The sequence below is a fragment of the Palaemon carinicauda genome, chromosome 33 (assembly GCF_036898095.1).
Source record: "Palaemon carinicauda isolate YSFRI2023 chromosome 33, ASM3689809v2, whole genome shotgun sequence".
NCBI lineage: Eukaryota > Metazoa > Arthropoda > Malacostraca > Decapoda > Palaemonidae > Palaemon > Palaemon carinicauda.
In genome coordinates, this window is record NC_090757.1 from 75,481,452 (window position 1) to 75,508,951 (window position 27,500).

At 36.2% G+C, this 27,500-nt stretch overlaps 1 protein-coding gene across 2 annotated transcripts in view; it reads left to right on the forward strand.

Annotated features, from left to right (window-relative positions):
• The window catches only part of LOC137625988 (dynein heavy chain, cytoplasmic-like), a 770,344-nt gene that overhangs the window by 439,543 nt on the left and 303,301 nt on the right, over positions 1-27,500 (forward strand). For both annotated transcript variants that reach the window (XM_068357067.1, XM_068357068.1), the window contains 3 exons: positions 11,237-11,423; positions 16,418-16,564; positions 24,434-24,499. In XM_068357067.1, coding sequence (XP_068213168.1) covers positions 11,237-11,423; positions 16,418-16,564; positions 24,434-24,499 — 400 coding nt within the window. The remainder of the gene's footprint in view (positions 1-11,236; positions 11,424-16,417; positions 16,565-24,433; positions 24,500-27,500) is intronic.

Below are 27,500 nucleotides of genomic sequence, written 5' to 3' on the forward strand. Positions count from 1 at the left end.
ATAACTTAAGATTTTTATATGATGAAGGTATTATATGTCTAAAACATATATAGAAATGTAAGTATTTTCAATCATTAGGAATAAAATTGGCAGACGGTCCCCTTAAATAAATAAAAACAGTATATTCACTCACTTATCAACAGCGTTTATAACAACAGCTGATATATATAAATATTCTCTCTCTCTCTCTCTCTCTCTCTCTCTCTCTCTCTCTCTCTCTCTCTCTCTCTCTCTCTCTCTCTCTCTCTCTCTCTCTGTGGGTGTAATAAATGAAATCTTTGTTCCTTTGCCAAGTCTCTATTGAAGCTTTATAATCAAGCACCACAGAGCTAAAATATCGTGCATCGGCAGCATGAATGAACCTCTGGTTAATGTTATGCGATTCAACTCATAGTACAAGTAAATAAAATATGAGAGAAGCATTTCAAATAAAACTATTGAAATTAGTACTGTAAGCTAATTGGAAAATGATAGATCAAGTAATAAGTGTTTCTTTTAGTATATATGAAATATCCTTTGGTAGCATGCCTTAATTATAAAGGAGTTATTTGTTGATCCGAAAATTGAGGTTGACAATGGACTATGCAGGGTTGATCAGCTTATTTGAATGTAAAGAATTCATGAAATTATAATTCGCTATGTTTTTAAGTATATATGATACTAAAATGTGACTATTACATGAATTAGTATTGGTTACAGTTAAGTGAAACAACAAGGAGAGAGAACAACAAAACAATATTACAAAGGGAGCGATACATGTAGACACGAGACGGGGAGGTGGTAGCCAATCCGCAGACGATGACAGGTCCCTCTTCTTGCACATCCCCTTCGTCAAATCTACGCTAGTTCAAATAAATTAGCAAAATCAAGAATTTTGGGAAATTCAAGAAGGAATGGGAATAGGTGGAATGAGGGATAAGAAAGTGGTTTAGAAGGACCAATGATATGAAAAGATGGATGAATGCTAGAAAAGAGATAAATTAAATTGCGAAATATAGAGAGAATCAAAAGAGTTGGGAAGATACGTTATAGATGTGTGTGTGGGAGAGCAATGTTAATGTACGAAAGGGATTTGGGAAGGAATTGGGAAAATGATTAAGGATATAATAATAATAAGTGATGGACTATAATAATGTGAAAGAAATATCATACTGATATGCATGATAGGTTATATCAGTGAGGTAATTCTGTGAAAGTGAATGGTCATATCAGTGGGATAATATCGTGAAAGTGAATATAGGTTGACGTTGGACATCACAGGGTTGATCACCTGATATGAATGTAAACAATACTTGAGATTATAATTCGCTATGTTTTTTATTTTAAATGATACTATTATATGAGTATTACATGCATTATTATTGGATTCAGTTGAGTGAAACACCAGTTTAATCAAAATTTGGTTTATTTCAAATATAGCTGTATTTTTTTACCACGGTAATTGGATATATGCTGTACAGAGAGAGCTAGGATCAGCTTGGTGTAGAGATAGGTATGTCCAGTGAAGAACCTCGACCTCACGAAGACTTCCTCCCTCCTCTCGATACAAAAGCTTCTGCTTACAAAATTTTCACACTGTGAAACGAGATGCGAATATTCTTTGACTCACATTGCAAAAAATGTTTCATGTTTCGGAATGAGGTATGGTACAAGAGCCCAGCCACCTCAAAGATTGATTTTAAAATTCACACGGGGCCAACCATAAACTCGCCACCATCCTCCCATGCTCCCATTGGTTATCTCTACTCCATAAACTCGCCACCATCCTCCCGTGCTCCCATTGGTTATCTCTACTCGGATGCGAGTTACCGCCATATGATCCTGCTCTCCTATTGGTTGGCATCTATCCCATCATGCATCTATGTATTGGCATCTAGCTAGTCCAGCCGCCTCAGAGACACTGATACTAAAATTCCTGCGGCGCCAGTCGTAAACATGTCACCTTCCTTCCGTACTCCCGTTGGCTATCTCCTTACTCCGATGTCAGTTACCGTCATACAATCCTGCTCTCCTATTTGTTGGCATCTATGTATCGGCGTCTAGCGCATTTGGTTTTAGCAGCGCTATTGTTAACATTGAATTCGTGTTTGCTTCCGCTTTTGTGCCTTTAAGTACTGAACTGTTCGTGTTGCATCATTCAACGCACTTGCCGGCGTATAGGGAAAGAAGATCATGCTTTCTATAGAGATGAAGCTTAAGATAATAAAGAAGTACTATGGTGGCATGCGGTTGTGTGATCGCTAAGGGGTACGGCCGAAATACTTTTAGGCCAAGATGAAGCTAAAAGTGTTCCAAAAAGAAAGAAAAGTAGAAGTGGTGAAGAAAATTATTAAGTTCAGAAAATACAAATTGTAAAGTAAAAAAAAATGAAAAAAGGTCAAAAAAAAAAAAAAATTTAATTTTAAGTTTTTTGTAAAGCTATCTGTTAATATTTACTGCCATTTGTTGATGGGTTTCATGAAGTAAAGTTTAATGTTTTCTGCCATTTGTTGATTTGTTTTGTAAAGTTAATTGTGTTTTCTGCCATTTGTCATCCTTCTCTGCTGCCTTGTCACTTCACTCTCAGACATCACCTTACTCCAAAGGTGTAGTAGGTTGGCCTGGGCACCAACCGCCCGTTGAGATACTACCGCTAGAGAGTTATGGGGTCCTTTGACTGGCCAGACAGTACTACATAGGACCCTTCTCTCTGGTTACGGTTCTTTCCTTTGCCTACACAGATACCGAATAGTCTGGCCTATTCTTTACAGATTCTCCTCTGTCCTCATACACCTGACAACACTGAGATTGCCAAATAATTCTTCACCCAAGGGGTTAACTACTTTACTTTAATTGTTCAGTGGCTACTTTCCTCTTGGTAAGGGTAAAAGAGAGACTTCAGCTGTGGTAAGCAGCTCTTCTAGGAGAATGACGCTCCAAAATCAAACTATTGTTCTCTAGTCTTGGGTAGTGCCATATCCTCTGTACCATGGTCTTCCACTGTCTTGGGTTGGAGATCTCTAGCTTGAGGGTACACTCGGGCACACTTCTATCTAGTTTCTTTTCCTCTTGGTTTGCTAAAGTTTTTATAGCAAATATTTATTTTAATGTTGTTACTATACTTAAAATATTTTATTTTTCTTTATTTCCTTTCCTCACTGGGCTATTTTCCCTGTTGGGGCCTCTGGGCTTATAGCATCCTGCTTTTCCAACTAGGGTTGTAGCTTAGCATTTAATGATGATAATAATAAGGTTCCACATTTTTGTTACTGTATTTACCATTTATTATTGCATTGTTGTACTGTCTGTCCTAATTATATACATTTACTTTACAGGTTATTAACGGTTGGGTAATTATTATTGAATGATCCAAATGATTTTATTTCATTGTGTTTAGTGGAGTTTAGCATTATAATAAAGATTTGATGTGGTGTTTTTGTAGGTCGTGGAACGAATTAGGCTATGTATATTGAAAAGGCAACTCACAATGCAAAAAAATCATGGTATGAAAGCCACTACGGAACCAAATAATTTTTTATTGTGAAGTATTACTGTAACTTGTATTTTCCTTAGTTATACAAACCTGAGCCGTTTACCAAAGATCCTGTCTTTGACCAGGTGAGTATTGTGAAGAGATGCTGGGAGCAACCTCCCACTTGCTCCTTGTGCATGCTCTGTTTACCCAGCACAAACCATGATTATTATTATTATTATTATTACTATCCAAGCTACAACCCTAATTGGAAAAGCAAGATGCTATAAGCCCAGGGGCTCCAATAGGGGAAAATAGCCCAGTGAGGAAAGGAAATAAGGAAATAAATAACTGAAGAGAACAAATTAACAATAAATCATTCTAAAAGAAAGTAACAACGTCATAACAGATATGTCATATATAAACTACTAACAACGTCAAAAACAAATATGTCATATATAAACTATAAAAAGACTCGTGTCCGCCTGGTCAACAAAAAAGCATTTGCTCCCACTTTGAACTTTTGAAGTTCTACTGATTCAACAACCCGATTAGGAAGATCATTCCACAACTTGGTAACAGCTGGAATAAAACTTCTAGAGTATTGCGTAGTATTGAGGCTTATGATGGAAAAGGCTTGGCTATTAGAATTAACTGCCTGCCTAGTATTACGAACAGGATAGAATTGTCCAGGGAGATCTGAATGTAAAGGATGGTCAGAGTTATGAAAAATCTTATGCAACATGCATAATGAACTAATTGAACGACGGTGCCAGAGATTAATATCTAGATCAGGAATAAGAAATTTAATAGACCGTAAGTTTCTGTCCAACAAATTAAGATGAGAATCAGCAGCTGAAGACCAGACAGGAGAACAATACTCAAAACAAGGTAGAATAAAAGAATTAAAACACTTCTTCAGAATAGATTGATCACCGAATATCTTAAAAGACTTTCTCAATAAGCCAATTTTTTGTGCAATTGAAGAAGACACAGACCTTATATGTTTCTCAAAAGTAAATTTGCTATTGAGAAACACACCTAAAATTTTGAAAGAGTCATACAAATTTAAAGAAACATTATCGATACTGAGATCCGGATGTTCAGGAGCCACTGTCCTTGACCTACTTACAATCATACTTTGAGTTTTGTTAGGATTCAACTTCATACCCCATAACTTGCACCATGCACTAATTTTAGCTAAATCTCTATTAAGGGATTCACCAACCCCAGATCTACATTCAGGGGATGGAATTGATGCAAAGAGAGTAGCATCATCTGCATATGCAACAAGCTTATTTTCTAGGCCAAACCACATGTCATGTGTATATAGTATGAAAAGTAATGGGCCAAGAACACTACCCTGTGGAACACCGGATATCACATTCCTATACTCACTATGGTGCCCATCAACAACTACTCTTTGAGATCTACTACTTAAAAAATCAATAATAATGCTAAGAAACGACCCACCCACTCCCAACTGTTTCAGTTTGAAAACAAGGGCCTCATGATTAACACGGTCAAAGGCAGCACTAAAATCAAGGCCAATCATACGAACTTCCCGACCACAATCAAGGGATTTCTGTACTGCATTGGAGATTGTAAGAAGGGCATCACATGCTCCAAGGCCTTTACGAAAACCAAATTGCAAACTAGGGAATAGATGATTACCTTCAGCAAACCTATTCAGACGTTTTGCCAGAAGACGTTCAAAAACTTTAGATAATATGGGAGTTATGGAAATTGGGCGGTAATCAGAGGGACTTGAGCTACTACAAACACATTTACATAGAGGAGTAACATTACCAATTCTCCAACAAGTGCTAAAAGCTCCTCTTCTTGCTAACTTACGCAAAATAACAGATAACTTTGGAGCTAAGAAATCTGCTGTCTTTATAAAAAACAAAGGAAAAATACCATTTGGGTCTACACCTCCATAAGCATCAAGGTCCATCAACAGAGCTTTAATCTCACGAGATCGAAAAGCTAAACTAGTTAGCTTAGCCTCAGGAAAACAGGAATGAGGAAGTTCAAGTTTTTCATTACTCTGTTTACTGTCAAAAACATCAGCCAAAAGGGTTGCCTTTTCCTTTGGACAGTGAGTGACTGAGCCATCTGGTTTAAGTAAAGGAGGAACTGTTGCATCTACACCAAAGAGTGCAGATTTAAGGGTAGACCACCATTTATGTTCCTGAGTTGTACCAGAGAGGGTTTCTTTTATGATTAAATTGTACTCCTTTTCAGTTGAGGCATAAATTCTCTGAGCAAAAGCTCGAAGCTGAGTATAGTTGTTCCAGGTCAAATCTGATCTGTTACCCTTCCAAAGGTGATTGGCCTCCTGCTTCTCCAAATAAGCACGTCTACAGTCATCATTGAACCACAGTTTGTCCTTCATTCGGTACCTTAGCACACGAGAAGGGATACGCCTATCAATTATGTTGACTATATTCTCATTCAAAGAGACAACAGGATCTACACTATTATATAATTGTGACCAATTCAAGGACAAAAGATCATGCAAAATCCCATTCCAGTCTGCTTGGGATTTCATATAAATTTTACAGGAATATGATATATCAGGGACAGGCTGCTCAGTCTTCACTAATAATGAAATCAAGGCATGATCAGAAGTCCCGACTGGAGAACCAACCTTACTAGTTATAACGCCAGGGGAGTCAGTGTATACGAGGTCCAAGCAATTACCAGACCTGTGAGTAGCTTCATTTATGATTTGCTCACAGCCTGATTCAGAGGCAAAGTCTAAAGCTCTTAAGCCATGGCGATCGGTAGGAGAGATAGAACTTAACCACTCCCTATGGTGAGCATTAAAATCACCAACAAAGACAAAAGAAGCCTTTCTATCATCTTCTTGTATCTTAGCCATAATGGTAAGAAGACAATCGAAGATAGAATCATCCATGTCTGGATTCCGGTAGATCGAACACAAATAAAAGTTGTTATGCCTGCCACAAACTTTTATTACCTGAATCTCATGACATCCACATTGATAGCAGGACTTATGAGAAGCAGGGTACTCGGTCCTAATATACACCGCCATTCCCCTGGCCCTAGGAATGGCATCACGTTTCAGCATTATTGGCTTCTTAAAACCAGTTATAAGGAGCTCAGATGAGTGCCTCATATTAGAAACCAAAGTTTCTGAGCACAAAAGAATATCATACTGTCTGGACGCAACTGTAAGGTCTTGGATATTTGCATGAAGACCATGAATATTGCAATACAGAAGACGACATTGACGAAATCTAGGACGTACTGGTCCCGGATTTCGCTCAATGTCTCCAGACAGCATAAGAATTAATAGAAATAAAAAAGAGACATCATACTTAAAAACTAGATTAACAAGAATTATAACAAAAACAATATGTACAGAATAATAAAAAAAGTGATTGATGATACCCATAGACTATAGTAAAAAGTCGGAAAAACTGGTCAACATGGAGGAGCCGATACACCATGCAATGCTAAATACCCTCCAGGATAGCCACTTCAACTGAAGGGAGGACAGTAAGGATGGTTTTGAGAAGAAAAAATCAGAAAAAGGAAAAGACAACCTCTTGATAAACCACCAGGCATCCATGGCCCTTCTATTAAGCCTGCCCAACACACCATTTCAAAAAAACAAGAGGAAGAAAAAAAAATAAGATAGAATAGTGTGCCCGAGTGTACCCTCAAGCAAGAGAACTCTAACCCAAGACAGTGGAAGACCATGGTACAGAGGCTATGGCACTACCCAAGACTAGAGAACAATGGTTTAATTTTGGAGTATCCTTCTCCTAGAAGAGCTGCTTACCATAGCTAAAGAGTCTCTTCTACCCTTACCAAGAGGAAAGTACACTGAACAAATTGCAGAACAGTAATTAACCCCTTGGGTGAAGAAGTGTTTAGTATCTCATTGTTGTCAGATGTATGAGGAAAGACGAGAATATGTAAAGAATAGGCCAGACTATTCTGTGTAAGTGTAGGCAAAGAAAAAATAAGCCGTGACTAGAAAAAGGGATCCAATGCATTACTGTCTGGCCAGTCAAAGGATCCAATACCTCTCTAGTGGTAGTATCTCAACGGGCGGCTGGTGCCCTGGCCAACCTACTACCTCTTTGGTTGAACTGGCTGTAGGAAGCAGGGTAAGTAGTAGCCCCATTAAATGACTCAGGTTTGTATAGCTAGGAAAAGTACAACTTATATAAAATTAGTATTTCTGTTGTCAGTCTTTTGGGAAAACGTATGATTAGTATATTTCTGATTTCAGACTTGGAGAAGGCTCTGATTGGTACAGTTTTTAAAAAAAAGTTCTGATTAGTATACTGTAGTTTTCTTTTCAGACTTTTGAAGAAAGTTTTGATTAGTATACAGGTATTTAGCCTTGCATGGTGTATCGGCTCCTCCATGTTGACCAGTCTTTCCGACATTTTACTATAGTCTATGGGTTTCATCAGTCACTTTATTTATAATTCTGTACATATGGTTTTTGTTATAATTTTTGTTAGTCTAGTTTTTAAGTATGATGTGTCTTTTTTATTTCTATTAATTCTTATGCTGTCTGGAGACATTGAGTGAAATCCGGGACCAGTATGTCCTAGGTTTCGTCAATGTCGTCTTCTATATTGCCATATTCGTGGTATTCATGCAAATATCCAAGACCTTACAGTTGCGTCCAGACAGTATGATATTCTTTTATGCTCAGAAACTTTGGTTTCTAATATGAGGCACTCATCTGAGCTCCTTATAACTGGTTTTAAGAAGCCAATAATGTTGAAACGTGATGCCATCCCTAGGGCCAGGGGAATGGCGGTGTATATTAGGACTGAGTACCCTGCTTCTCATAAGTCCTGCTATCAATGTGGATGTCATGAGATTCAGGTAATAAAAGTTTGTGGCAGGCATAACAACTTTTATTTGTGTTCGATCTACCGGAATCCAGACATGGATGATTCTATCTTCGATTGTCTTCTTACCATTATGGCTAAGATACAAGAAGATGATAGAAGGCTTCTTTTGTCTTTGTTGGGGATTTAAATGCTCACCATAGGGAGTGATTAAGTTCTATCTCTCCTACCGATCGCCATGGCTTAAGAGCTTTAGACTTTGCCTCTGAATCAGGCTGTGAGCAAATCATAAATGAAGCTACTCACAGGTCTGGTAATTGCTTGGACCTCGTATACACTGACTCCCCTGGCGTTATAACTAGTAAGGTTGGTTCTCCAGTCGGGACAGCTGATCATGCCTTGATTTCATTATTAGTGAAGACTGAGCAACCTGTCCCTGATATATCATATTCTTGTAAAATTTATATGAAATCCCAAGCAGACTGGAATGGGATTTTGCATGATCTTTTGTGCTTGAATTGGTCACAATTATATAGTAGTGTAGATCCTGTTGTCCCTTTGAATGAGAATCTAGTCAACATAATTGATAGGCGTATCCCTTCTCGTGTGCTAAGGTACCGAGTGAAGGACAAACCGTGGTTCAATGATGATTGTAGACGTGCTTATTTGGAGAAGCAGGAGGCCTATCGTGGTTCAATGATGATTGTAGACGTGCTTATTTGGAGAAGCAGGAGGCCTATCATCTTTGGAAGGGTAACAGATCAGATTTGACCGGGAACAACTATACTCAGCTTTGAGCTTTTGCTCAGAGAGTTTATGCCTCAACTGAAAAGGAGTACAATTTAACCATAAAAGAAACCCTTTCTGGTACAACTCAGGAACATAGATGGGGGTCTACCCTTAAATCTGCACTCTTTGGTGTAGATGCAACAGTTCCTCCTTTACTTAAACCAGATGGCTCAGTCACTCACTGTCCAAAGGAAAAGGCAACCATGTTGGGTAATGTTTTTGACAGTAAACAGAGTAATGATAAACTTGAACTTCCTCATTCCTGTTTTCCTGAGGCTAAACTAACTAGTTTAGCTTTTTGTTCTTATGAGATTAAAGCTCTGTTGATGTACCTTCATGCTTATGGAGGTGTAGACCCAAATGGCATTTTTCCTTTGTTTTTTTTATAAAGACAGCAGATTTTTTAGCTCTAAAGTTATCTGTTATTTTGCGCAAGTTAGCAAGAAGAGGAGCTTTTAGCACTTGTTGGAGAATTGTTAATGTTACTCCTTTATGTAAATGTGTTTGTGGTAGCTCAAGTCCCACTGATCACAGCCCAATTTCCATAACTCACATATAATCTAAAGTTTTTGAACGTTTTCTGGCAAAACGTCCTAATAGGTTTGCTGAAGGTAATCATCTATTCCCTAGTTTGCAATTTGGTTTTCGTAAAGGCCTTGGATCATTTGATGCTTTTCTTACAATCTCCAATGCTGTACAGAAATCCCTTGATTGTGGTCAGGAAGTTCATATGATTGGCCTCGATTTTAGTGCTGCCTTTGACCGTGTTAATCACGAGGCCCTTGTTTTCAAACTCAAACAATTGGGAGTGGGTGGTTTTTTTTCTTAGCATTATTATTGATTTTTTAAATAATAGATCTCAGAGTTGTTGTTGATGGGCACCATAGTGAGTATAGGATTGTGATATCCTGTGTTCCACATTGTAGTGTTCTTGGCCCATTACTTTTCATACTATATACACATGACATGTGGTTTAGCCTAGAAAACAAGTTTGTTGCATATGCAGATGATGCTACTCTCTTTGCATCAATTCCATCCCCTGAATGTAGATCTGGGGTTGGTGATTCCCTTAATAGAGATTTAGCTAAAATTAGTGCATGGTGCAAATTATGGGTTATGAAGTTGAATCCTAATAAAACTCAAAGTATGATTGTGAGTAAGTCAAAGACGTTGGCTCCTCAACATCCAGGTCTCAGTATTGATAAAGTTTCTTTAAATTTGTATGACTCCTTTAAAATTTTAGGTGTGATTCTCGACAGAAAATTTACTTTTGATAAACACATCAGGTCTGTGTCTTCTTCAATTGCACAAAAAATTGGCTTATTGAGAAAGTCTTACAAGATTTTTGGTGATCAATCTATTCTGAAGAAGTGTTTTAGTTCTTTCATTCTACCTTGTTTTAAGTATTGTTCTCCTGTCTGGTCTTCAGCTGCTGATTCTCATCTTAATTTTTTCGACAAACTTGTGGTCTATTAAATTTCTTATGCCTGATCTAGATATTAGTCTTTGGCCCCGTCATTCAATTAGTTCATTATGCATGTTGCATAAGATTTTTCATAACTCTGACCATCCTTTACATTTAGATCTCGCTGGACAATTCTATCCTGTTTGTAATACTAGGCAGGCAGTTAATTCTAATAGCCAGGCCTTCTGCATCATGAGGCTCAATACTACACAGCATTCTAGAAGTTTTATTCCAGCTGTTACCAAGTTGTGGAATGATCTTCCTAATCAGGTAGTTGAATCAGTAGAACTTCAAAAGTTCAAAGTTGGAGTAAATGTTTTTATGTTGACCAGGCTGACATGAGTCTTTTTATTGTTTATATGTCACATATCTGTTTTTGACGTTGTTAATAGTTTATATAGGACATATCTGTTACGCTGCTACTGTTTTTATAATGATTTATTGTTAATTTATTCTCATTTATTTATTTCCTTATTTCCTTATTTCCTTTCGTCCATGGGCTATTTTTCCTTATTGGAACCTTTGGGCTTATAGCATCTTGCTTTTCCAACTAGGGTTGTAGCTTGGCTATTAATATAAATAATGATAATAATATTTTTGTTTTCAGATTTGGAAAAAGTTCTGCTTAGTATATTTTTGTTTTCAGAATTTTGGAGAATATTCTAATTATGTTACTGTTTTCAGGCTCTGCGATGAGCAGCTTTCCAACCAATCCCATTACGACTTCGGTCTCAGAGCATTGAAGTCTGTGCTGATTTCAGCAGGCAACGTGAAAAGAGATCGTATTCAGCGAATCAAAGAGGACTTAAAGAGCCGGGATGAGAAGAACATAGACGAGGGAACGATCGCTGAAAATCTCCCAGAACAAGAGGCAATTATTCTTATTACTGTCGTATTTTATATCGTATTTATTAATTTCTTGTGTTTTTTAATCATTTTTAATGTTAAGCAGTTATCATTTGAAGCAAAGTGATACACTAAATCTTATCGTTTGAAGCAAAGTGATACACTAAATCTCTCCTTATAAATTTGAGCCAAGTTTCTTGTCATTATAGCTTTTTACCATCAGCACAAACATACATATTGTATATTACAGTGTAAAGGATGACCCCATGTAAAGGGCGAATCCCAAAATTTCTTTTAAAAAAACGTGTTTTTATCATATACTCCGTTTAATGGGAACACGGCAATTTCAAGGCCAGCCTAATGTTACTACATTATTTTATAAATCTTACCACAAATATTATGATCTTTATTGTTTTTAGTGTTATATATTCAAGTTTTTAGTTTATAAAATATGCTGCATTTTTATTTAAAGTATAGAAATATTGTAAAACAATTCGTGAGTTTGAACACAATGTTTACATTATTCATTCAATGTTTACTTTTCGTCATTCCTAACCTTCTTCCTCCTATTTTCCCTCAATCTTTTGCAACTACAAAAACATGTTTTTGCAATAAAGATGAAATTGAATAGATTTATTTTCAATAAGCATACAACTATATAATTGTAATAAGTACTGGTGTATATGATTCTAAGTCAATCCTTCAAAGTGCTATGTACAATTATCTTTCGAAAACTAGCAGTAGTTATTTGGCGAATTTGCTACTACTTTTACGCGATTGCCACAGCCGTTAAATGGCAAACAACCATTTTTATACAGCAGCTGCTCTGCTTACGTACTAACTACCGTGAATTTCAAGTTTATTAGATAAAGTTTTTTTTTTCCTTTGTTTAAACTTGTTTGCATCGTTGTTTTCTTGTATTCCATAGTGAGATACCGGTAACCTGCAAATATTTAGGTTTTAGACAACCACCACTACCGCCATCTCTTGGCAAAAAATTTAAACATTCTTAGTTGCCCGACACAAGTTTTTGGTGATGGAAATATTGTAGTAAAGAAAAGATTCTTATTTTTATTTTACTTAATAACACAATTACAGTGTATGATTAAGTGTTAAGTCAATCCTTTCAAACTACTATGTAAGTAGAAAAATTAATTATCATTACAAATATAGAAAATTGTAGGTTTCAGACAATTAGACTAGCCTACCAAGAGATTCACACAAAAGAGCCCGAGTACAGTACTATGAATAAAAATAAAATTACCAGTAAATATTCCTATTTTACTCGAAACCACATACCGTAATTAAAAAGAGTATATATGATTTTTAGTTAATCCTTGCAAACTACTATTGTATTAAAGAACCATATGCAATTAGAATACCCTAAAAGCAATACAACAGAGGTAGAGAGAATAAATATTTCCTTAATTCCAAAAGTATATCTCATGTAATGGGCAAACCCTGACTTTTTTCATCCAAAAAATGGTCTTTTAAATTTTGTCATTTACACGGTATACTATGGAATGATTGGGCAGTTGAATGGGTGAACTTCAAATTTTCATGTTGAACAGGCTGACATAAGTTTCTCTTAATAGTTTATGAATGAAAGATCTATTTTAATGTTGTTAATATGGTGAACAAGAACTGGTTATAAGTTATACAGTATTTTTTCAAAAAGAAAGATATAAGCTAGTACACATGGGTGAGAGTGGCAAAGGGAAAAGTGATAGAAAGGGCATTAATGGATTATACGTTGATAACAAGAAAGATGTTTGGGAGATTGAAAGATATGTATGTGTTTAGAGGTATGGCTAACAGTATGTGATAATTTTTTGGCTGAAGGAAAATTGATTATAATTGCAGCAAGAGGGTGGGGAAAATAGGATGTGGGGATGTAAAAAAGCGATAGTGAAGGTTGTAGAGTTGAAAAAACAAAGGTAAAAGTGAATACCAAGAAAGGTTGGAAGTGCCACATGACAGGGTGAAAGTGAGAGCAACAGGTGATCTAGAGGAGTGGAAGTTAGTAAAAAAATCTTGTTGGGCTTGCAAGTTATGTGTGTGGCAAGAGGATTGTTGGAGGCAGCAGGAGGAAGGGTAGTGAATGGTGGAATGATGGAGTGAAGATACAAACTTGGAAGAGAAAAGAGGGCATTTGAAGAATGGCTGCAGAGTAATTGTGTAGGGAAGTATGAAAGATATAGAGAGAAAAATGTTGGAGTGAAATGCAAGGTAGCTGAGGCAAAGAGGGCGGCTGACTGGAGGTGGGGTTCAGGGATTGGGTTGTTCATATGAAGAGAATAAGAAGTTTTGGAAAGAAGTGAAGAGAGTAAGGAAGGGTGCATTGAGAAATGAAGAGACAGTGAAAGATGAAAATGGAAGGTTGTTGAAAAGAAATGAGGCAAGGAATAGGTGGTCTGAATATTTTGAAAGGTTGCTGAATGTTAAGGATAATAGGGAGGCAGATATTATTGCTCTTGCAGGTGTTGAGGTGCCAGTGATGGGAGATGAGAATGAGAGAGAGATTATGAGAGGAAGTGAAGAAAGCACTAGATGAAATGAGCAGGAAAAGCCCCTGATATGAATGGTTTGAGGGCTGAGATGTTAAAAAGAAGGGGGCTGTAACTGTACTTGAATAGTTGGTGAGATTGTTTATCTGTTTTATGCTACCAATGGTACCAGTAGACTGGGTGTGTGATTGTAGTGTTCCGCTATACAAAGGTAAGGGAGATGTGCATGAGAGTTTTAATTCTAAGGGAGGGTATTAGTATGTTGAGTGTGGTTGGAAAAGTGTTTAGTAGAATGGTAATTAATAGGATTAAGGATAAAACAGAGGATGCTATCTTAGAAGTGCAGGGGGGTTTTAGGAGAGGTAAGGGATTTATGGATCAGATTTTTACAGTTAGGTAGATATGTGAGAAATGTTTAGCAAAAGATAAGGAGAAGGGTGATGCATTTATCAATCTAGAAAAAGCTTATGATAGAGTTGATAGGGAAGTGATGTGGAATGTGATGAGGTTATATGGAATTGGGGAAGGTTGTTTTAAGGAGTGATAAGTTTATACATAGGCAGTAAAGGATAGGAAATGAAGTGAGTGGTTTCCAGTGAGAGTGTGACTGAGAAAGGGATGTGTGAAGTTGCCATGGTTGTTCTATTTGGTTGTTGATGAAGTTGTAAGAGAGGCAAATGCTCGAGTGCTTGGTCGTAGATTGAAACTGATAGATGAGAGTGATCACGAGTGGGAGGTGAATCAATGGTTATTTGCGTATGATACTGTATTGGTTGCAGACTCGGAAGTCGAGTTGATTATTGACAGTTTGGAAGGGTTTGTGACAGAAGGAACTTGAGAGTTAATGTGGGTAGGAAGGGATGATGGTGCTAGATTGAATGTCTGTTGAATGAAGGGTTACTTGAGGAAGTAGATCAGTTTAGGTACTTGGGGTCTTTTGTTGCTGTAAATGGTGGAGTGGAAGCAGGTATAGGTCAGAGAGTGAATGAAGGATGTAAAGTGTTGGGGCAGTGAAGAGAGTGAGGAAAAATAGGTTAAGAATGAATGTAAAGAGAGTTTTGTATGAGAAAGTGATTGTGCATCTACGATGTATGGATCGGAGTTGTGGGGGATGAAAGTGACGGAGAGACAGAAATTTAATGTGTTCAAGGTGAAGTGTCTGATGAGTATGGTTTTTGTATCTTGATTACATAGGGTTAGGAATGGAGTAGGGAGGTTGAAAAAGGGTGAAAGAAAGGAATTAGTAGCTAGCAAGGACATGAATGTGTTGAGATGGTTTGGCCATGTAGAGAGAATGGAAAATGACAATACTGAAGAAGGTAATGAATGCAAGAGTTGATGGAGTTGTGAGGTTGAGAAAGGATTCAAGAAATGATTTAGCAACTAGCAAGGACAGGAATGTGTTGAGATGGTTTAGCCATGTAGAGAGAATGGAAAATGACATAATGCTGAAGAAGGTAATGAATGCAAGAGTTGATGGGAGAAGTACAAGAGGGAGGCCAAGGATGGATGGAGTGAAGAAAGCTCTGTATGATAAGAGGATAGATGTGAGAGAGGCAAAAGAGTGGGCTAAAAATAGGAATGAATGGCAAAAGATTGTGGCTCAGTTCTGATAGGCCTTCCTGCTTCATCCGGTCGCTTTGGTGACCGCGAAGGTGGCAGCAGTAGGGGATTCAGCATATGAAGCTTCATTGTTGTGGATAATAGGGGAGGGTGGGCTGTGGCACCGTAGCAGTACCAATCAAACTTGGCTAAAGCTCTTGTCATGTTAGGGGGAATGAAGAGAAGAAAAATTCCCTTTTCCTTTTTTATTTGTTGGCTACCCCCACAAATTTTGGGAAGTACCATGATCAATAGAGAGACTGTTCATAAAATATTTTATAATAATTGTTCATTACTTCTCTTGCAGTTTATTTATTTTATTATTTCCTTTCCTAAATGGGCTATTTTTCCTGTTTAAGCCCTTTTGCTTTTAGCATCCAGCTTTTCAAACTACAGTAGTGTTGTAGCTTGACTAGTAATATTATTATTATTATTATTATTATTATTATTATTTACTTGCTAAGCTACAATACTAGTTGGAAAAGCAGGATGCTATAAGCCCAAGGGCTCCAACAGGGAAAATATTTTAAGAATAGCAACAACACGTAGACAAATATTTCCTATATAAACTTTAAAAATTTTAACCAAACAAGAGGAAGAGAAATTAGATTGAATAGATAGATTTGCTTTCCACACAGGGCTGCTTGCCTTGTTGGGGCCCTTTTTTATTGTAGCATTCAGCTCTTACAATTAGGGTTTGAAGTGAATTAGTAATAGTATTGATATATTCAACAGTACGGTATTTATGTTGTGTGGGATAATGAAGATCACTAAACCTTATTCTACTCATAATGTCTTCGCAATTGGCGGTCATAGAACATAATCAGTGTTATTAAATTTGTAAAACTAACAGTACTTTATGATGAGTATTAGAAAATCATGTACAACTTATTTCCTTCTCTTTCTGCAGATTCTCATACAGAGTGTTTGCGAGACAATGGTTCCCAAGCTTGTTGCAGAAGACATCCCTCTGCTTTTCTCATTGTTGTCTGATGTGTTCCCTGGTATCGAGTACACTCGGGCACAGATGACCGGTCTGAAAGAGGAAATCAGGAAGGTTAGTGTCATAGTAATTAAGCAGAACTGCTTTTGATGGTTATTGTCACAGTAATTACACTGGTTTACAAAGAAATTGAGGCAAGCACAAAAATACCCTTTATTACCTAATTTGGGGGTGCTGAATTCAAATTTGAAATCCGTCTTTACTCATCACCTCTTTTTTTTTTTTTTTTTTAGATATGCATAGTGTGCATTTTGTGCATATACAGTACATAAAGGCATATATACATTCAGGGTTAATTCTAATAATGTGAGACTTAGGGCTTATTTTTTAGTTATTATGCACTAAATGTAAGTGATTGCATTTACATTATATATATGATTATATATCAAGACGGATTTTGGCAGTTAGGGCAGCAGATCTCAATCCGCACTCAGTAGTGCTCTGTCAGTCATTGGAAGAGGTTGTCTTGCAGGTGGCGCAGGAGGTTGGTGTCCCTCAACTATCGTGTTACACATCTTTTGGGTAGCTAAATATTGCCTTGCATATGATTTAGTTTTACTTTGTTATATTTTTAGATTCTTCAATGGCTTCAAGCACGTCAAAACATCGAGGATGCCTCAACAAGGCCAATTCTTTCTGCTACGTGTGTGGGGACTTCACAACAGTTGCAGAGCGTCGAACCATCACTTCCCTCCTCAGAACTGCCTACTTTCACTATTTTGACTGTAAAATTGGTGATCAGGACAAGTCTTGGGCTCCACACATCTGTTGTAAACCCTGCTACAATGGACTAACTGCATGGTTTAATGGCAAGAAAGCGGCTTTCAACTTTGCAGTCCCGATGGTTTGGCGAGAGCCACGAAGCTATGCAGATGATTGTTACTTTTGTTTAACTAATATATCTGGTTTCAATGCATCTTCTAGGAAAAAGATAAAATATCCCAACCTTCCATCTGCTATGAGACCCGTTCCCCATTCAGATGATCTTCCTGTACCCACACCTCCAGTAAATAAGGATCTTCTTTCCTCATCAGATGAAGAAATACCTTCAAGGAAGGATTCTGCCGAGTCAATATCTTAGGAAGATATCGAGTCTACATATTCAGGAACAAGTGGCAATGAGCCACACTGGATCACGCAAGAAGACCTGAATGATCTTGCTCTTGATTTGTATCTGTCAAAACAGCAGTCAGAGCTCTTGACTTCTTGGCTTAAACAGTGGAACCTAGTCCAGGAAGATGTAAGGATCACTAGTCTCAGGAATCGGAACAAAGACCTTGCTTCCTTTTTCGACATGGAAAACAAGTTGTGCTACTGCACAAACATACCTGGCTTGTTCACGTCCCTTGGTTTGCCACATAATCCTTTCAGACTGGCGTCTTTTCATAGACTCTTCCAAGCGAAGTCTCAAGGCTGTGCTTCTGCACAACGGGAATAAATATCCCAGCATTCCCATTGCACACATTGCCCATCTAAAGGAGTCCTATGGCAATATGTAGCTTCTTTTAGAAGCTATTAAGTACAGCGAGTACCAATGGAGTCTGTGTGGGGACCTCAAGGTCATTGGTCTTCTTATGGGTATGCAAGCGGGCTTCACAAAGTTCTGTTGTTTTCTCTGTCTCTGGGATAGTCGAGGTGTATCCCAGCATTACAAGCAGAAAGACTGGGGGTCTAGAAGCACTTTTGTTCCTGGCGAACACAGCGTCAAGGGGAATCCTCTGGTGGACATGAATAAGGTGCTTCTTCCTCCTCTTCATATCAAGCTTGGTTTGATGAAGAATTTCGTGAAGGCGTTGGACAAAAATGGTGCTGTCTTCCAACCCTTTGCTACTGTGTTCCCAGGTGTTAGTGCTGCTAAGCTCAAAGAGGGCATCTTTGTCGGACCTCAGATCCGAGAAGTGCTGAAGGATACTGATTTTGAGGAGCTTCTTAACTTGAAGGAACTGAGAGCATGGGAAGCATTCAAGTCAGTCTGTAGTGGCTTCCTTGGTAACACACACATATCAGATTACCAAGCCTGTATTGAAAGGTTGCTAAAGTCTTACGATGGTATGGGGTGCCGAATGTCACTCAAGATTTATTTTCTCCATTTCCACCTCAACTTCTTCCCGCCAAATCTTGGAGCAGTGAGTGATGAGCATGGAGTAAGATTCCACCAAGACATTACGAAGATGGAGAGCAACTATCAAGGCAAATGGAACCCCGACATGATGGGAGACTTCTGCTGGATGCTCTTGCGTGACATCCCGGAGGCAAAATACACCAGATCTTCTAAGAAAACACACTTTTGACTGCCTGTGGTACTATGAATTGTGTAATTGTGTCATCCAAGTATATTGATTCAATCAGTGTTCTTTATGTATCCTGTTTTATCTGTTATAAGCTGCTGCAACTCATGAAATGTGCACAGATATTCTCTGTTTATACTTAAATGAGACTATTTAAAAGCCAGAAATTAGAGGTGATAGAGCAAAACTATTTATAAATTTGAATTCAGCACACCCAAATTAGCAAAAAACACCTATCCCCATTCTTGCCTCAGACCAAATTTTTTTTTTGTAAACCAGTGTTATATGAGGCAGAACTGCTTTGTTTGTTAGTGTTACTAATTGTATTAAGCAGAGATGTTTTTTATTCTTGGTGTCACAGTAATTATATTAAGTAGAATTGCTTTTGATTGTTAGTGTCACACTAATTATATTAAGTAGAACTGCTTTTGATTGTTAGTGTCACAGTAATTAGATTAAGCAGAACTGCTGTAGGTTACACAATAATTATATTAAACAGAACTGCTTTTTATTATTTGTGGCACAGTAATTATATTAAGCAGAACTGCTTTTGATTGTTTTTGCCACAACAATTATATTAAACAGAACGGCTGTTGATTTTAGGGGTCACAGTAATTACTTTAAGCAGAACTTTTTTTTTATTGTACAGTGATTATATTAAGCAAAACTACTTTTTAGTGCATGGTAATTATAGTAAGTAGAACTGCTTTGGATTGTTAGTGTCAGTAATTATATAAGGCAGAACTGCTTTTGGTTGTTAGTGTCACAGTAATTACATAAGGCAGAACTGCTTTTGATTGTTAGTGTCACAGTAATTACATAAGGCAGAACTGCTTTTTTTGCACAGTAATTATATTAGGCAGAACTGCTAGTAAATATATTAGGTAGAACTGCTTTTGATTGATAGTGTCTCAGTAATTATATAAGGTAGAACTTATTTTGATTGCATAGTCAATATATTAGGAAGAACTTTTTTTATTGTTAGTGTCACAGTAATTATATTAAGCAGAATTGCTTTTGATTACACAGTAATTATATTGAGCAGAACTGCTTTAGAATGTTAGTGTCACAGTAATTATATAAGGCAGAACTGATTTTGATTGCACAGCAAATATATTAGGCAGAACTTCTTTTGATTGTTAGTGTCACAGTAAATACATTAAGCATAACTGCATTTGATTACACAGTAATTATATTAAGCAGAACTACATTTGATTACACAGTAATTATATTAAGCAGAACTACATTTGATTACACAGTAATTATATTAAGCAGAACTACATTTGATTACACAGTAATTATATTAAGCAGAACTACATTTGATTACACAGTAATTATATTAAGCAGAACTACATTTGGTTACACAGTCATTATATTTAGCAGAACTGCATTCGGTTACACAGTAATTATATTTAGCAGAACTGCTTTTGATTGTTAGTGTCACTGTAAATATATCAAGAAGAACCAATTTTGATTGTTAGTGTCACAAATTATATAAGGCAGAACTGCTTTTGATTGCTCAGTACAGTATGGTCCCGAATTATGTGTGTTCGAATTATACGATTCCCCTTTTCTGCGATCCCTATTTTTCAAAAATAAATTTTTTGTATCTGCGAAGCTGTTCAAAGTCTGCGAGTCGAGCACTATAAAATGTATCAAATCTATTGTCTTTCCAAGTAAATTGGTAGCCCTAAATATGGTGATTTATAATGAATGTTACAAAACAATATTAACATTACATCTTATTAACATAATTTCATAATAACTAGCCTATTTAAGGATAAAATTCCACATCAACAATGAAATCAACTGTTAACTGTGCGAGTCCAGGTGACAAAATGTAAACAGAATTGTGGTTACGTTCTCGGCAATCTTTATCTTTCTCCAACCTTACGATAATTGTAATGGTAGTGTTAATGATGATATATTAAAGCATTATTTTTGTTTAATACAGTATATATAAAAGCATTATTTTTCCCTCCGGGCGTTCAAGGTTTTCACGAGTAGACTAGGTTCGTTTATCAGCAGTGAATAGCCTAAACTTCGGTAACGAGTCGGCAATATTTTGCCATATTTTAAACAGTATACATTTGATTTGCAAAGATTAGTTTTGTAGAGTAGACGGTAAAATAAAAATTCTCTCTCTCTCTCTCTCTCTCTCTCTCTCTCTCTCTCTCTCTCTCTCTCTCTCTCTCTCCGTAAGAAATAAAACTTTAGTTCACATATGGCAACTTGAGTTTAAGAATGAAATTATCATGACAGTTGTTAGTTGTGGCGTTTAATTCCTCGCTTCAGGAGGTACACGAAACAAAAACACGGCATTCGATTACAACAGTTGATTCTCTCTCTCTCTCTCTCTCTCTCTCTCTCTCTCTCTCTCTCTCTCTCTCTCTCTCTCTCTCTCTCTCTCTCTCTCTCTCTCTCGTGTTATACAATACTTACAAATAAATGAAGAAACCAAAATTGGTTTTCTTAAACTGTCAATTAAATACAAAACAAAAAAATTATACCGTGTACACATCCATTTCAATCATAGCTTAAAATACGGTATCCGATTTCGTCAGCAAACCACTATTTTTTAGGAAACACCATTCTATTCCAGAAAATTTTTACTCTTTAAATAGTCAGTTTCGCTATAATAAAACATGTACTTATGTTTTTAAATTTCGGGTGTGTTTTGAAAATCGCCTATTGCTGACTTCTTTTTGTTTAACTTTTGGCTGTAATCAGATCAGCTGATGTCTAGCTTCCGCTCTCACGAATATGCACGTACGAATACGTTAACAAAGAGTTGTTTACACCATTTCTTCATTTATTCAAACAATCAATACAGTTAATATTACATAAGGACCAATGTGTTATAACCTATGATATTTATTGTTTAGTACAATTAAAACCATCTCTCTCTCTCTCTCTCTCTCTCTCTCTCTCTCTCTCTCTCTCTCTGTGTCACATCGAACGTAATAGCGGTAACCTATTTGTTCGATGACTTTAGAAATAGGCCTAGTACTTTCTTCTTTTACCATTTTTGCATATGGTTCCATAATTGAGGTGGGTACAAGTTGACTTATAACTGAAGTTAGGAAAAGTATTTTGGATATGGAAAGGACAATTATCTTTCGTAACAGTTTAGAACTATCATAAATTATCATTCTGTCATTAGCGGCAGTTTGCTATTGTGGATTAAACGCATAAGGAAAAAAAACGTTTCCAGCTTTGCCACGAATTTAGGAATATATATGGATACCATAAGTAAAATATTTGTAATAACAATGTTTACTAAATGTTTGTAATATCATTAGTTATCACTTTGATCATGTGTGTTTAATGCGTTCGTTTGTTTACTATGATCGAAGATGGAGCGTAAACAAATGGAATGTTTCTATTTCAGGCGGCGTCATTAAGAAAAAATTATATAAATGGCATTCACTTCATTTATTTGGAAGTTCTAAGAAATATTAAGTAGAGCATTGGTAATAACAAAATCAACATATAATCAATACTTGGTAAGATTGCTGTCGATGCAAAAACTAACCTATACACAGATGTGTAAATGCGTCTGTTTCTTCGTTATGATCAGAGATAAACGTAAACAAAACATTGGTTGTCGTTTTCTATTGTGCTTTTTGGCGTGTTTAGGAAACGCATGATATAAAATCGCCTTTATTTTGATAATTTTGGATTTTCAATCATACAAAAGCTAGTCTATAGAGTGATGGTTTTGCTATTCACCAGTTGTCTTATACAATAGATATGACAAACATTAAAATTTGTCTGTATTTTGGGTCGTGTTATAACGGGAAATATATAGTGTTTCCACCCATCCTGGTTGTAATTTTAACCATTTTTCAAGTTATTAGAACTTTAAAGCATATTAAATGTTTGATTTATTTACAAGAACAATTTGATATTATAAAGAAATACAGTATAGTACAAAGAAAGTAATAGAAATGGGTAGTAAACACGTTTGAATAGGCAAGTTGCTGGTTGCCATGGCCAAAATGGAATTACTGTTTGTTGTGTTTCGAAATATGCGGTTTTCCATTTATACGAGGTCATTAATCGACCAAATTCTCGCATAATTCGGGACCCTACTGTATTTACATTAAGCAGAATTGCTTTTAATTACACAGTAATTATATTAAGCAGAACTGCTATTGATTGTTAGTGTCACGGTAAATATATTGGGTAGAAATACTTTTGATTGTTAGTGTCACAGTAGTTATATAAGGGTGAACTGCTTTTGATTGGAGTTATTATATTAAGCAGAGCTGCTTTTGATTGTTAATGTCACAGTGAATATATTAGGCTGAAATACTTTTGATTGTTTGTGTCACAGTAATTATATTAAGTAGAACTGCTTTTGGTTGTTAGTCTCACAGCAAATATGTTAGGCTGAACTACTTTAGATTGTTAGTGTTAATGAATATATTGGGTAGAACTGCTTTTTTATTGATAGTGTCAGAGTAATTACATTAAGCAGAGCTGCTATTGATTACACAGTAATTGTATTATGCATAACTGCTTTTGATAGTTAATGTCACGGTAAATGTATTATGTAGATCTGCTTTTGATTGTTAGTGTCACAGTAATTACACAAGGCAGAACTGCTTTTGATAGCACAGTAACTATATTAAGCAGAACTGCTTGTAAAAATATTAGGTAGAAATGCCTTTGAATGTAAGTATCACCGTAGATATATTAGGCAGGACTTCTTTTGATTGTTAGTGTCACAGTAATTACATAAGGCAGTACTGCTTTTGATAGCACAGTAACTATATTAAGCAGAACTGCTTGTAAATATATTAGGTAGAAATGCCTTTGAATGTAAGTATCACTGTAGATATGTTAGGCAGGACTGCTTTTGATTGTTAGTGTCACAGTAATTATATAAGGCAGAACTGCTCTTGATTGCACAGTAATTATATTAGGCAGAACTGCTAGTAAATATATTATGCAGGACTGCTTTTGATTGCTAGTGTCATAGTAATTATATAAGGTAGAACTGCTTTTGATTGCACAGTAATTATAATAAGCAGAACTGCTTTTGATTGTTATTGTCACAGTAAATTTATTAGGCAGAACTGCTTTTGATTATTATCGTCACAGTGATTATACTAAGCAGAACTGCTTTTGATTGTTAATGTCACTAATTTTTGTAAAGCAGAACTGCTTTTGATTGAATGTAACCGTAATTTTTGTAAAGCAGAACTGCTTTTGATTGTTAGGGTCACAGTAATTATATTTGGCAGAGCTGCTTTTAATTGTTAGGGTCACTGTAATTATATTAGGCAGAGCTGCTTTTGATTGTTAGGGTCACAGTAATTACATTAGGCAGAGCTGCTTTTAATTGTTAGGGTCACTGTAATTATATTAAGCAGAACTACTTTAGTCAAAGAAAGCAGAATCAGCTATTGATTTTTAGGTAGATGGAATATTTTATCCAAATTTCTTTATAACATGTATTGTTTTGCTCTTACATAAAAATAACATCCATTCCAAAAATTCTTTAAGGAGACTAATCTTTTAATATCAGCAGTTTTTTTTCTCAAGAAGTCTTCACATTATCAGAATTCCAGAGATTATGGACAATTCCTTATTTTGTAAAATTTGGTGATTATTCTCTCTATGACAGGTGTGCAAAGAACAGTTCCTTGTTTGTGGGGAAGGAGAAGAACAAGGGTCTCATTGGATGGAGAAGGTAAGTTATTGGATGTTGACCTCCTTTCATAATCTTTATTATTTTATTTCAGCACATATATTATGCATATTTTTTAACCTTTTATTTTCTTTAGTTTTCTTTTGTGTGTGTATCCTTTTTTAATATTTTCCTTATGTATTATTTCCTTATATTTGTCACATTTTATTTTTCTTCTCTGTGGGAATCCTGCTTTTCATAATTGTGTTTATCACTGCCATTGGCTATTTTTAAAATATAATATATAGGAAACTTTTGCCCCACACAAATGAAAGATTTCTTTTCTTCTTGCTTGTAATTAGTGTGGAAAACCAAATTTCTGTCCTCACCTGGTGTTCATTTTATTCCACTCTCCAAGCTGGTTAGATGTTGGCATAAAACATATAACTATAGGTTACCTTATTTTCTTTCTTTGTAATAGTCCTGCATCAATAGTGAAGTCTTTGTCTCCATATATTTGTGTGTGTGTGTGTGTGTGTATATATATATATATATATATATATATATATATATATATATATATATATATATATATATATATATATATATATTTATTTATTTATATATATATGAATATATATATATATATATATATATATATATATATATATATATATATATATCTATATATATATCTATATATATATATATATATATATATATATATATATATATATATATATATATATATATATATATATATATATATATATATATATGGGTAGTGCCATAGCCTCTGTACCTTGGTCTTCCACTGTCTTGGGTTAGAGTTCTCTTTCTTGAGGGTACACCCGGGCACACTATTCTATCTTATTATTTTTATTTTCCTCTTGTTTTTTTTAGATGGTGTGTTGGGCAGGCTTAATAGAAGGGCCATGGATGCCTGGTGGTTTATCAAGATGTTGTCTTTTCCTTTTCTGAGTCTTTTTCGTCTCCAAACCATCCTTACTGTCCTCCCCTCAGTTGAAGTGGCTATCCTGGAGGGTATTTAGCCTTGCATGGTGTATCGGCTCCTCCATGTTGACCAGTTTTTCCGACTTTTTACTTTAGTCTATGGGTTTTATCAATCACTTTATTTATAATTCTGTACTTATTGTTTTTGTTATAATTCTAATTAATCTAGTTTTTAAGTATGATGTCTCTTTCTTTATTTCTATTAATTCTTATGCTGTCTGGAGACATTGAGCGCAATCCGGGAACAGTACGTCCTAGATTTCGTCAATGTCGTCTTCTGTATTGCAATATTCGTGGTCTTCATGCAAATATTCAAGACCTTACAGTTGCGAACAGACAGTATGATATTCTTTTGTTCTCAAAAACTTTGGTTTCTAATATGAGGCACTCATCTGAGCTCCTTATAACTGTTTTAAGAAGCCAATAATGTTGAAACGTGATGCCATCCCTAGGGCCAGGGGAATGGCGGTGTATATTAGGACTGAGTACCCTGCTTCTCATAAGTCCTGCTATCAATGTGAATGTCATGAGATTCTGGTAATAAAAGTTTGTAGCAGGCATAACAACTTTTGTTTGTGTTTGATCTACTGGAATCCAGACATGGATGATTCTATCTTCGATTGTCTTCTTACCATTATGGCTAAGATACAAGCAGATGATAGAAAGGTTTCTTTTGTCTTTGTTGGTTATTTTAATGCTCACCATAGGGAGTGGTTAAGTTCTATCTCTCCTACTGACCACCATGTCTTAAGAGCCTTAGACTTTGCCTCTGAATCAGGCTATGAGCAAATCATGAATGAAGCTACTCACAGGTCTGGTAATTGCTTGGACATCGTATACACTGACTCCCCTGGCGTTATAACTGGTAAGGTTGGTTCTCCAGTCGGGACATCTGATCATGCCTGGATTTCATTAGTAGTGAAGACTGAGCAGCCTGTCCCTGGTGTATCATACTCTTGTAAAATTTATATGAAATCCCAAGCAGACTGGAATGGGATTTTGCATGATCTTTGTGCTTGAATTGGTCACAATTATGTAGTAGTGTAGATCCTGTTGTCCCTTTGAATGAGAATCTATGCGACATAATTGATAGGCGTATCCCTTCTCGTGTGCTAAGGTACCGAATGAAGGACAAACTGTGGTTCCATGATGATTGTAGATGTACTTATTTGGAGAAGAAGGAGGCCTATCATCTTTGGAAGGGTAACAGATCAGATTTGACCTGAAATAACTATACTCATCTTCGAGCTTTTTCTCAGAGAGTTTATGCCTCAACTGAAAAGGAGTACAATTTAACCATAAAAGAAACCCTTTTGGTACAACTCAGGAACATAAATGGTGGTCTACCCATAAATCTGCACTCTTTGGTGTAGTTACAACAGTTCCTCCTTTACTTGAAACAGATGGCTCAGTCACTCACTGTCCAAAGGAAAAGGCAACCCATTTGGCTGATGTTTTTGACAGTAAACAGAGTAATGAAAACTTGAACTTCCTCATTCCTGTTTTCCTGAGGCTAAACTAACTAGTTTAGCTTTTCGATCTCGTGACCTTGATGCTTATGGAGGTGTAGATCCAAATGGTATTTTTCCTTTGTACAGCAGAATTTTTAGCTCCAAAGTTATCTGTTATTTTGCGCAAGTTAGCAAGAAAAGGAGCTTTTAGCACTTGTTGGAGAATTGGTAATGTTACTCCTCTATGTAAATGTGTTTGTGGTAGCTCAAGTCCCACCGATTACCGCCCAATTTCCGTAACTCCCATATTATCTAAAGTTTTTGAACGTCTTCTGGCAAAACCTCTTAATAGGTTTGCTGAAGGTAATCATCTATTCCCTAGTTTGCAATTTGGTTTTTGTAAAGGCCTTGGAGCATGTGATGCCCTTCTTAAAATCTCCAATGCTGTACAGAAATCCCTTGATTGTGGTCAGGAAGTTCGTATGGTTGGCCTCGATTTTAGAACTGCCTTTGACCGTGTTAATCATGAGGCCTTTGTTTTCAAACTCAAACAGTTGGGAGTGGGTGGGTTTTTTCTTAGCATTATTATTGATTTTTTA